Here is a 13,249-nt window from a genome sequence, read left to right as displayed (position 1 = left end):
GAAGGGTCTGTATAGCATTGTGAAACAGTCTGTAGTTGCGCTTGTGAAGTAGTGGGTAGATTGTGAGGACTCGGCCGCTCACTCTTCAGATTCCAGACAGACCATACTTATTTTATGCTATATTTCCATACAGTCCTAGTACGCTGTCCGGTCACTGTAATGTGACCACTGGTTAGACTGAATAGCCACCTTTTGCACTGCTGACCGCTGCGAGACGTTCAGGAAGAGACTCGATGAGGTTCTGGAAGGTTCCGATGGAGATGTGGAGCCATGCTGACTAGTTCTGTGGCCTGATGCGCTAGATTTTCCGGTTGAGGATACATGGCGCTTACAGCCCGATCGAGGTGCTCCCACAGATTCTCGATTAGGTTTAAATACGAGTAAGCTTATCCTGGTGTTCTACAAACCACGCATGTCGGCTATGAACAGTGTGAGACGCTGCATTATCCTGATGGTAAGTGCCATCGTGCCGAGGAAAAACAAACTGCAATTTTTTTTTACTATCCTTCTCGTTTTTTGATAGGTTGTGATACTTTCTTATTACTTTAATAAAAGTATGTTCTATAGATGTAGTCATTCTGAGGAATGAGTTTGGTCGATTGACTTGATCTACAAGACAGGTTGCACTACTCACAGGAAGATATTTTGCACTCTCTTGTTTTAAATTTTGTCTGTTACATGTTGTAAGGTTTCTGCTGCTGAATAGGAACAGTGATCAAGTAAGAATGATCTTATGATTTTACTGAACAGTGAGAATGATGAAATAACTTTTATCTTATAACTATCGTAATTTTTTCCGCACTATCTGTAATGGAACTTTTATAAGCCAATGTCCTTATTGAATGGATATATTACTCTTCGTTTTGCCATATAACATGTCCCTGGATATTTCAGTTTTTATTTATGTATACTACAGACAGAACAACATGACTAGCATGTTGATAATGGAGGAAGTGTGCGGCTTAATAGAACTTAAGTAGAATTTTACGCCCGTCCATATCGTAAACAGTGTGATTTGCGAGCCAGATACAACCGAGAACTGCCGCTGGAGTGCGCTTCGATCGCGTATATCACGTTACGGCATGTACACTGTATGCACATCTAGGATCGTTTCTAACAAGGGAACCTTCCCGTCGCACCCCCCCCCCCCCCTCCCCCCCTCAGATTTAGTTATAAGTTGGCACAATGGATAGTCCTTGAAAAACTGAACACAGATCAATCGAGAGAACAGGAAGAAATTGTGTGGAACTATGAAAAAATAAACAAAATATACAAACTGAGTAGTCCATGTGTAAAATAGGCAACTTCAAGGACACTATGCGCTCGCGAGTGCCGTGGTCCCGTGGTTAGCGTGAGCGACTGCGTAACTGGGGGTCCCTGGTTCCTCCCTCGACTGCAAAATTTAATTTTTTATTATCTGACAAACTCCTATGTTTTCATGACCTTTTTGGTAGTGATTATCACATCCACAAGGAAATCTAAATCGGGCAAGGTAGAAGAATCTTTTTATCCATTCGCCAAGTGTACAAGTTAGGTGGGTCGACAACATATTCCTGTCATGTGACATGCCGTCACCAGTGTCGTATAGAATATATCAGACGTGTTTTCCTGACCTATGACTTTGCGATCAAATGTTTTCGGTTCCCATTGGAGAGGCACGTCCTTTCGTCTACTAATCGCACGATTTTGTGGTGCGGTCGCAAAACACAGACACTAAACTTATTACAGTGAACAGAGACGTCAATGAATCAATGAACGAACGGATAGATCATAACCATGCGAAAATAAAAAAAGGGAACTCTTCATTCGAGGGAAGACTTGAACCAAGGACCTCTCATTCCGCAACTGCTCACACTAACCACGGGACCACGGCGCTCCTTATCTTACACTATCCTTGTTATTGCCTATCTTGCACATGGACTACTCAGTTTGTATATTTTGCTTTTTTTTTTTTCATAGTTCCACACAACTTCTTCCTGTTTCCTCCATTGATCTGTGTTCAGTTTTTCAAGGCCTGTCCACTGTGCCAACTTGTAACTAAATCTGAGGAGGGTGCGATGGGGAGGCTCCCTTGAAAGTGTTCACCAGCACGTTGAATTCTGCACACTCAGCGTTGACGTTCGACAGCACTGTCCGTGTGCCGACGGCTTTAGATCCGCTTAGCGATTTTACTTAGGACCAGTATTTTCTTGGGTACTGGGCAGGATCTTCTGGTAACGTATGATGGGTGGTAATTGTGGTATTCTTTGCGAATCGATCTTTTTACAGCCGCGCCAATTTCTACTAAGTTTTACCTGTCGTCATTTGCGCGTTCTCCTTTGAGCAGAAAGTGCAACAGTCTTTGCTTTCTCAGCACTTTCGGAATTTCGTTTATAAATCATGGTTGATTTTTACCGTCCTTAATCCACTTACTCGGCACACACTTCTTCAGAGCATGATTTACAATAAGTTTAAACTTCGCTCGTAGTTCCTCTACATCCATCATAGTGGAACTAAATAATGTTAATTCATTGTCTAAGTTGGATGACAAAAACTGCTTATCTGCCCTCTCTAGCGGAAATACTCTCCAAGCCTTCTTGACTGATTTATTAGGTTTAGCAACCATAGTCGCTACAATGACATGGTCACTAACCTCCCAGTTACGTACATGTGCCTGGATACTCTTCATCGTATACTATGTATCCCTTCCATTTTCAAATTTATCAGGCCAGTAGTAACTAGCACATGTAAAATTGATACGTATGTAGATTTCCAATAACGAGATTACGCACGAAATTATGAATTTCAGTAAGTGTATTCATAATATTAACAGTATATTGGAAGCATGGGGGATTTTCAAGGCCACAAATTCAGTGAGTCTCGAAAAGATTTCGGTGCGAAATAATATAAAGGAAGTCTTATTGTTATAACCGAGTACACTCCTTACTATAGATATTATTGTTTATGGATACCAATAGGTTTCAAGCAACAGTATTCAACCAAATCATCTACTTTGACCCTAAGAAATCAGGTGTAAAATGAAGTGAAAAAATAAAATGCAATAGCTGTAGTTGATCTGCTGTTCTCCTAAGGCAGCACGAATGCTGTGGTAGAGTTCAGTCAAATGACTGAATAGAATCATATATAAAAAATCATCCTTAAGCAATGAAATAGAGATCATGAAAGAAAAAATATTTACATTTAACATTCACAACAGTGTCTGTTAACTCACAGTAATCCAGACAATACCAGTTTATTTCCTGAAGGAAGATAACTAAGAATATGGCAGCGTCTGAAGAAGTGTGTGTATATTTTGTCAAAAAACGGTATCTGTACACTTGTAGATGCAACAGAATAAAAAAGGTATTCAAAATTTTCTTGAAATTAAGTTTCTTTAAAGTCATACTCAAGAAAACCTTTAATGGCTCTCTCATATATTTCTAAATTAATCACATTGAAAGGAATCATTTTGAGCAAAACAAATTCTGAAATAGTGTAATATATTGCTAATATACCTATGTACCTATGCTTATATACAGCACCACATCTACAAGAAATGCTAATGCTAACTGGAATATGACAGCTTTCAGAAACCAAAAACAAAAAAAAAGAAACAATAGTAATACTATGTGTTACATACCAATATAAAATTTGTTTCTGACCTATCTAGTCTAAAAAATATCAGTGGCATGCTAATTTCTGCAGAACTGTTTCTACACAATCTTGAGCAGATAGATGTAATGCCCAACATCTTAAATACCATAGAATATTTATATTGACAAATAAACAAGAGAAAAAATAATCTTTTTACAGGTACACAAGGAACTTAGTGGATGAAGGAAATGGTAAATTTAACTTGATGATCCTATGTTGGGGTGAAGGACATGGCTCAGCCATTCATGATCATGCAGATGCACATTGTTTCATGAAAGTGTTACAAGGTACCCTCAGTGAAGTAAGATTTGCATGGCCTGAAAAAAACATTGAAGACGGTAATGAAATAATGGATGAAGATGGGGGACTGAAAGAACTATCAAGAACCGAGCTTGGTCTGAATGAAGTATGCTATATTAATGGTAAGTTGTAAATAGCAACTAATTTAACCTGTATGAACATATAATTCATTCCAAGCATCACATAACACAGTTGTGTTTGTGATCCATACAGCATGTAACCATTCCATAAAAGTTAAACTATAGACACAACGCATACAAAGTCTTTGTTTTATTTGCTAAGAAGAAGAATAGTAAGTGTAAGAGCATACATTTCACAATCAAGTGTTAAATCTGAAACCTGTCACCAATATACTAACACTTGTCTTCTAAAAATATATTAGAGATTGAATAGATTTAAATCTGACAGTGCATCACAAATATTTACTTGTTGTCTACTTTATTGATAAGCTTCTGATAAGAATACATCAATCAAAACTAAATTTACTACAGTATGTTGAAATCTCTGTCTAGTTTAACAGCTTAGTGATATAATGTAATTTTTGTGTCAATAATGAACATTGCAATATGGTAGAATCAAATTTCTCAGCATGTAGTGCCATAGTTCACTCATATTTTTAATTAAAGCTCCTGTTAATGAAACTATGTCTACTTTCTGTAAAAGCTGCAGTGTAAGCATAGTTTTTTCTGTTAATTTGTAGTTTGTACTGAGTCCACTGTATGACTAAAATCCTATTAGAATATAAAGAAATAATACAGCAATAAAACAGGACACATTCCTCTTATATAGATCCAACATTATCCATATATGAAACCTTAAACATTGCCCAAATTTGTAGCTGTCATTAAGTTTTCTTAATAACACTAAATGAATTACCAAAGTGATATTGTTTAACAGCATTGTGTGCTATTCTCAAAGGTTCAAATTTTGAAGTTCTTATTGCACCTAATAAAGAAATATTTTAGGTTTTGGTAATGTCCTAGTTTCTTATTTGATTGTATAATCCACAGAACAGACTAACAGTTTTGTATAAGGAAGAACGAGTGCTTTGGGAAGGGTAAGGCAAACATAAGACAACAAGTGGAACTACGAGAACTGGAAATGGGGAATAGAAATTGACAAAGGTACAGAGTGAAAAAAATGCAGGCAGTGTATACACCTACAAGAGACAAGTGTATTAAAAAAGCAGGAATGTGGAAAATAATTGGAGGAATAGAGGAAGTAGAGGGGGTAGCATTTTTAAAACTTCAGCTGGGTGATGCCCAGAAAGAGGGAGTGTAATGAAAAACTAGTTTTCACCTACTTAGTTCAGAGTAATTGGTGGCAGGAGTAAGGATATATATGTCTGAGGTGATGAAATGGCTGTGTCAGCCATTTTTCTTTTGTAGAAAAGTTTGATGTACTATTTCTCACTAGAATTTTATCTCAGAACTCTTTGACTCTGACCATTTATGCTTATCAGCTACTGTATGGCAGCTGTACTGAAAACAAGACTGAGCCATAATTGCTGAAAGTTACTTGGTCTAACCAACAGACATAACATTGTAATGTAAAAGAGTTCCTGTTACATTTAGCTTCCTTGGTATAAATATTACCCTTACTGTGATCTATGATTATGTCATGGTTTCAGCATAGGCCTTCAAGTGAGTAGATTTATAATATGCACGATGCTGCAGAAGTGTGTTGAAAAGCTATTTCACACCTACTTAGTTCAGAGTAATTGGTGGTGGGAGTAGGGATATAGATGACTGAAGTGATGAAAGGGCTCTGTTAACAAAAGGTCAATGTATCTATAGGTGACAGATGGTTATTTTTAGCAAGATACTGACACAGATATTCCCTACAACGACTTCATTCCAAGTTAGAGTATATTTTATGTAGATTGTTTCCTTGCCTTTGTTGAACACAGTTTCTGTTTATCCCATCTACCACCTTTCCTCTGTGAGTGTACTGGATATCTTTACTATATCATTGAATTTACAGTTAGTCATGTGACTGTATGAGTACTGGCAACTATGGGAGTATCAATGTAAAATAACTGTTTCACTGTACAAGTGGTAGCTAAAAATAATGATATGCTATGAGCAGATGTCGTATATTTTTACAGCTTCTGGGATGATATTTCACATACTACAACTTTCTGAATGGTCAACAATCAGACCATGACGATTTTTCCTAGATTAGATTAGCTTTTCGTTCCGTAGATCTGTGCTGAGGAGATCCTCGTGGGTGTGGAACATGTCAAATTATTATTTTTTTTAAAGCTGAAATAACAGTACTACTAGTATGAATATACACAATACATCATTTGTTTCTATTAAAAAATTCGTCAGTGGAGTAGAAGGAGTTGGTCACTAGTAAGTCTTTCAGGCTCCTTTTAAACTGATCTTTATTTGTAACTTAATTTTCTATGTTTGCTGGCAAATTATTGAAGATGAGTGTTCCTGAGTAGTGGACCCCTTTTTGAACTAAAGTAAGTGCTTTTAAGTCCTTGTGCAGATCATTTTTGTTCCTGGTATTGTATGTATGAACTGAGCTGTTTGTTGGAAAAAGAGATATGTTATTTAGGACAAATTTCATTAAGGAGTAAATATACTGAGAGGCAGTAGTTAGTATACCCAGTTCTTTGAAGAGGTTTCTACAGGAAGTCCGTGAGTTTACTCCACAAATAATACGTATTACACGCTTTTGGACTCTGTAAACTTTTGTTTGACTTGAAGAGTTACCCCAAAATATTATACCATAAGACATTATGGAATAAAAGTAGGCAAAGTATTTAAGCTTTTTCATTTTTATGTGACCTATGTCTGCTAACACTCCAATTGCAAATACAGATCTGTTAAAGCGTTTCTGCAGTTCTGTGCTGTGCTCCTCCCAACTGAATTTATTATCGAGTTGTAATCCCAGGAATTTAAGACTGTCAACCTCTTCTATCTGCTCTTCATCATACTTTATGCATATGCTGGGTGGAAACCTCTTACAGGTTCTGAATTACACATAGTGAGTCTTTTCTAAGTTTAATGTCAGTGAGTTGGCTTTAAACCATTTATTAATATCCATGAAAATATCATTAGCAGATCTTTCTAGAACTACACTCACATACTATTTATTGCAATACTTGTGTCATCTGCAAACAGAACGAACTCTGCTTCTGGCAGTGTAACTGATGAGAGATCATCCTAATGATGACTGATGACTTAATTCACTAGTCCCTTGCACTGACACCCTCTTTTTCCTTTTAGCAAGGTATGACTTGAACCATTTTGCAGCACTGCCCGTGACAACATAGAATTCTAATTTATTTAAAAGGATGTTGTGGTTCACACAATAGAATGCCTTTGACAAATCACAGAAAATACCTGCTGCTTGCAACTTGTTATTTAATGAATTAAGTACATTTTCACTTTAGGTGTAAATAGCCTTCTCAAAGTCAGAACCCTTCAGAAATCCAAACTATGTTCTTGATAATATGTTATTTGTGGTCAGATGGTTAAGAAGCTGCCTGTACATTATTTTTTCTAAAATTTTTGAGAATGCTGGTAAAAGTGAAATCGGTCTATAGTTTGATGGTACCTCTTTATCCCCTTTCTTGAATAGAGGCTTAACATCTGCATATTTTAGCCAGTCAGGAAATGTCCCAGTTATAATTGACTGGTTACACAAGTAACTCAGAATTGTACTAAACTCACAAGAACATGCCTTAATTAACTTTGTTGATATTTCATCGTAGCCACTAGAATGCTTTCTTTTTAAAGATTTTATTATGGAAGTTATTTCTTTTGGTGAAGTGAGTGACATATTCATGTACCTGAAGCTATTTGTTAAAGGCTAGTTTCAGATATTAAAGGGCATTATTTACTGATCCTGACAATCCCAATCTATCAGTAACAGATATAAAGTAATTGTTAAATAGATTTGCCACACTATGACCATCGGTTACTTATGTGTCATCTACCCTTAGTGATATTTGCCCCGGTTCCTTTCTGGTTCTACCAGTCTCCTCTTTCACTATATCCCATATTGTTTTTATTTTGTTCCCTGACATTGGTATCTTCTTCTCGTAGTGCATTTGTTTAGATGTCTGAATTACTTTTTTTATATTTTACAGTATTCCTTGTATTTACCTAAATCATCAGCAGTGGGGCTATTCTTGGCCATCAGATACATTTTCCTTTTTGTCTTACAGGAAATCTTTATTCCTTGTGTAATCCATGGTTTTATTATAGTCTTCTGTTTAATTTGAGTAACTTTCAGAGGAAAACTGTTTTCAAACATGGTACTGACATTGTTCATGAATGTGTTACATTTTTCATTCATGTCATGAGCACTATAAACATCTTTCCAGTTCATATCTTTGAGCAGTTTTCTAAAACACTCAATTTGTTGTTGATTGACTACTCTCCTGTACTCAGATTTAGCAGTCTTCATAATCTGCTTATAATTTACATCTAAAACAAGGAGCTGCATGTCATGATCTGATAGTCCATTTATAACAGGTTTTATGATATGATTTTTTTCCTTTGATTTGTCTAGAAAAATGTTGTCGATAGCTGTCCTTGAGGATTTAGTGATCCTAGTTGGAAAGTTTACAGTGTGAGTTAGATTGAAAGACAACATTACGAACTGCAGTAAATGTTATCTGGAAGATTGCATTAGAAAATCTGTATTAAAGTTACCATCAATCAAAATTTCTTTGTTTCTTCCTGTTAAATAACCCAAAAGAGCTTCTAGATGATTTATGAATAGATTATAATTTCCTGCAGGTGCTCAGTAAATAGTTACTATTATATAATATCTGTTATGGAACTCTACTTCTGTTGCACATGCTTTTAGATGCTGCTCTAAACAGAATTTATTAATGTCAATGTTCTTGAATTTATGGCAGTTTTTAATAGATGTGGCAACTCCTCCTCCATCCATATCTACTCTGCAGAAGTAGGAAGCTAGCTTAAACCCTGAAATGTCTAAAATATCTATACCAGTGGTCACTTGATGTTCAGAGAGGCAGATTATGTCAGTTTTGGTTAGATGAATTCATTTCATCGATACAAATGAGTAGTTCATGAACTTTATTTCTGAGTCCCGGAATGTTCTGGTGTAATAAAGATAACTGATACTGCAAACTAATGGGATTATAACTGCTTTGGCGGAGATGAACTGGCAGTTTCTGATTACTTTCTGTTAAATATTGTTTAAATGGAGGCTGTATGCTAAAATCTGACTCCTGTTCATCTACTTTCTCAAACTGAGTGTGTCTGCCAGTCTGTCTTAAAACTCGTTATCTTTCCCCCTTCCCTATCCAAAAAAGGCATCCCTCTGACACCTGTGACCACTGGTATTTTACCACTTGTGCCAGTGACCCCCCCTTAAGTTTCATGCAATCAACTTTCAAAATATGGTGCAGAAGGGATACATTTCCAAGTTCATGTTAAATCTTAATACGAAGCTCAGGATAATGCCCAGGCACAGCAACACATTATGAACAACATTCAGCAGAGTTCTGCATCTAGTAGACAATGGCTTCTGTAATGCATATATCGCCACTTCATCTACAATGTGTGCAGCATCTTCACAATGGAGGCAGTGCTGCTCAACTTGATGTTGTTTGGCAATGATTTTCCACAGATCATGAGGTGCTTTTATTAACAGTCTTTACTAATGCAAACATATTTACATGGGTTGGAATAAACAAGATGTGATGACTGTTGATAGTCACAGAACAACACTTGTGGCACAGTCAGTTAGTGTGTATGATAAAAGCTTTTGTCTTTTAATGTGTAAATATCAGTACACAATTACTTGCATTTCCTGGGAAATACATTGTATTGACCACACAGGATTCATTGAGCTTCCAGAATTATGAAACCCCTCAACATTCAGCCAGACATATGAAGAAACATATCAATTATATTTACATTGGCAGGAACTAATATTATGCAGCACAACCCTAGAGGCTGATAATTATTTTTAAATAATAATTCCTTCTTTCAGTGTAAATAGACATTCTCAATACCAAAACATTTGAGCACTAATTGGTTCCATTGCAGAGCACTAAAATATTTATTGCAATAAACTTTCATGTAGATACATCTAGTATCAAAACTTCATGTTTCTATTTACATGTCATTTTACCACTCCTTGTTAATTCAGTTACTATTGAAAATATGACAAACTACTATAATGGGTAATAGGAGTATATGGTTTGTGAAGCATAATTTACTTTCTCAAGCATAGTTTACACAATATGTTTTAAGTCATTTGTAATATTTCAGATTCACTGGGTCTTCATCGAGTTGAAAATCCAAGCCACACAGAGCCAGCTGTTAGTCTTCACCTCTATTGTCCTCCATTTGACACATGTTCTGTATTTAATCAGAGAACTGGGAAAAGGACACAATGTAAAGTTACATTCTGGTCAAAATATGGAAACAAAACTAGCAAGGTAAGAACTTATATAGTACTGTAAACAGCAAACTTTCAAATATGTAAGAGGAGCTAGTAATAATTAATCAGTAAAACCATTATTTATAAACAATTAAACTGCCTGATCACACACACACACACACACAATAGAGAAACAGTGTGAAAGTTAATGGCATATTGACATTCCACTTAGAAATTTCCAAAATTTGCGTGAAAACCATTAAGAGAAACACAGTTCTCAGTAGCTGCCATTTCAGAAAAATGATCAATCTTCAGAATATGCATCTACTCGCTGCTTTTCTAGAAACTTGTAGGTATAATTCCAGAAGTATGGAAATAAATCAGTTCTGTCAGTCCAGAAAATCATACAGCTCTACTCTATACTTAAAAAAAAAAAAGACTGGGGAGTGATTTCTCAGTTGTGGAACTAAAGTAATCTTATTTCTTCACTGTATTTGCTTGCAGGTAATATTACATACAAAGCAAATATTTCACTACCATTTCAAAAGAGTTTGTTGCATTCTGTTGGGTTTCCTGATGTTTCTACATAATTTATCATCATCGTATTCATTTGAAGCATTATGTCTTTGTTGTTTTATCTGCTATGGTACCCATCGCTTCCTCAGTCTTCCTGAACTACTTCAACCAAATGTGTTAAAACTTCTTATCTGGAGATATAATGTCTCTCCAATTATTATTTTGAAATGCTTATTCCAGTAGTACTTTATTGAGAAAATTAAATGTATTGAGTTATTTCCTATATTCCATATTTCAAAAACTCTCACGTTTTGTACGTCCCTGTACTTGTCTTAGACATCTTATCTCTGTTGCTTGTGTGGACCTTCTTGGCATTTATTTATAACCCACAATTCATGTATCTAAACAAGCCTAGGAACAGCCATTATCTTATAAAATTTCAGTCTTATTTATTTACTTGTTTTATTTTTTAGAAAGCTCTTTCTTATTCTATATATATTCCCAAAATTTTCTACTATCTTCTGTCTTTTTCACACTAATATGTGACACTGCACCCAAGCTGGCCAGAGTGGCCGAGCAGCTCTAGGCACTACAGTCTGGAACCGTGTGACTGCTATGATCGCAGGTTCGAATCCTGCCTGGGCATGGATGTGTGTGATGTCCTTAGGTTAGTTAAGTTTAAGTAGTTCTAAGTTCTATGGGACTGATGACCTCAGAAGTTAAGTCCCATAGTGCTCAGAGCCATTTTTTGAACTGCACCCAAAGAAGCTAAAATATTTGATCTGTCTGTTTATTCTACTGTTAACCAAAACTTTTTTCCTACACGATATTTTCTTTTAAAAGCCATTGAATTTGTCTTATTTTCTGAAAAATTCATATTGGACTCTACACAAGCCTTATATAATAAATGTATTCTCCTAAGCAAGTCATTTTCATTTTCTGTCAGCAGATTGATGTTGCCTGCATATGAAAATTAATTCAAGTGGAAGATTTTGTTAATCTCTATTTCCCTGTTAAACATCTCTTTCCATTTCCAGATTGTGTTATATAAATAAGCGTTAAAAAGTGTGGGTGAAATGCTGCATCCTTGTCGAATCCATTTTTTTTTATATAGACTGTGTTACAGCACTAGTTATATCTAAAATTACAGATTTACTTATACAGATTCTCCAAGAACATTTATTACATGTTGTGGATATCCTCTTTTTCATTTCCTACCTTAACATAAGAAACTTTCATAATTATGGACAATAAACATTACCAAATTAGGAACATATTTTTGCAGTATGCATCAATTTTTCGATTGTGAAACACAAATTATCTTAAGGCTTCAGTGTAGTGCTGCAGTCAATATCACATGCAAAGTAAATAGTCACCAGTCACTTCAAAAGTGTCTGTTGCTTTCCGTTTGTACTTCTCATGTCATTTACAAAGTATTAAATAAGAAACTAACAATAATAAATTGAAAAGATGCTTTTAATTTTTATTTTGATCTTTTTCAGGATGAACAAGGACATTTCATAGAAGACAACTGAAAATGTTATATTTTATGTGCAAGAAACTTTATTTTGGATGGAAATTCAGATACTATTTTGTGTATGAATCAAAATCAAAAATCAGAATTTAAGGTGTGATATTGTGTGTAGAAAATATACCAAACTGTAAATTCCAGAATTATTGCTGAATTTCACATTCAAACATGGAAGTCTCCTTACTTAAGCTATACACTGCACAAATGTAAATGTATATGTATATACATACTATGTCAATAAATTAAATTTATATCTTTTAGTTCTTTAGTTATTCTTTGATGAATGTTCAAAGACATTAAATACTAATACCTGGGCAATACAAACCTGAAGTATTACTATGCTTGCACAGTTACAATACCATACAATTTATAATATACTAAGTAAGCCCTTGATACAGTTCTGTGTTGACTGAACAGCTCCACCATCACTGTGTTGCTTCATTTAAGCAGTTATTTACTATGTAAGCGAATAGTATTATTTACTATGTAAGTGAATAGTCATTATTGTTATAATGTCATCAAGTAATAAATACATTAAAATACTTTGTATTGGAGTAGATTCGATTCTTCATTGGATGTATGACATAGAAAATACCCTGTGTAATTATACTTAGGTTTACCATATACAGAACACTATATGGAAATAGTTCACTTCACAAGAGGCGTGAGGTTAGGAGTCTACACTTTGTGATACTGGCATCAAGTTCTCTTCTCCCTGGCTCTGGAGTTATGAAGCCACTCAACATACTCATGCCTATTTTTCTAATTTTAGTTTTCAGTAACATATAACATATTTCCCATCACCCTTACTGCAAATGTAAACATCACGTTTTCTTTTTCGACACACTTGATCATTCACTTACTCATATGTAAAAAAAATGTGAA

The 13,249-nt window shown here is 35.2% G+C and overlaps 1 protein-coding gene across 1 annotated transcript in view; it reads left to right on the top strand.

Annotated features, from left to right (window-relative positions):
• LOC126297835 (cysteine dioxygenase type 1) overlaps positions 1-12,624 on the top strand; it is a 124,825-nt gene extending 112,201 nt beyond the window's left edge. Inside the window, exons 2-4 of the mRNA XM_049989085.1 lie at positions 3,793-4,055; positions 10,206-10,375; positions 12,336-12,624. Of these exons, the coding sequence (XP_049845042.1) occupies positions 3,793-4,055; positions 10,206-10,375; positions 12,336-12,368 (466 nt within the window). The 3' untranslated portion in view covers positions 12,369-12,624. The remainder of the gene's footprint in view (positions 1-3,792; positions 4,056-10,205; positions 10,376-12,335) is intronic.
• Positions 12,625-13,249: the final 625 nt, after the last annotated feature.

This window comes from Schistocerca gregaria, chromosome X (assembly GCF_023897955.1).
Source record: "Schistocerca gregaria isolate iqSchGreg1 chromosome X, iqSchGreg1.2, whole genome shotgun sequence".
Lineage (NCBI taxonomy): Eukaryota > Metazoa > Arthropoda > Insecta > Orthoptera > Acrididae > Schistocerca > Schistocerca gregaria.
The sequence above is the reverse complement of the archived record's forward strand: the minus strand, read 5'-3'. Positions and strand labels throughout refer to the sequence as shown.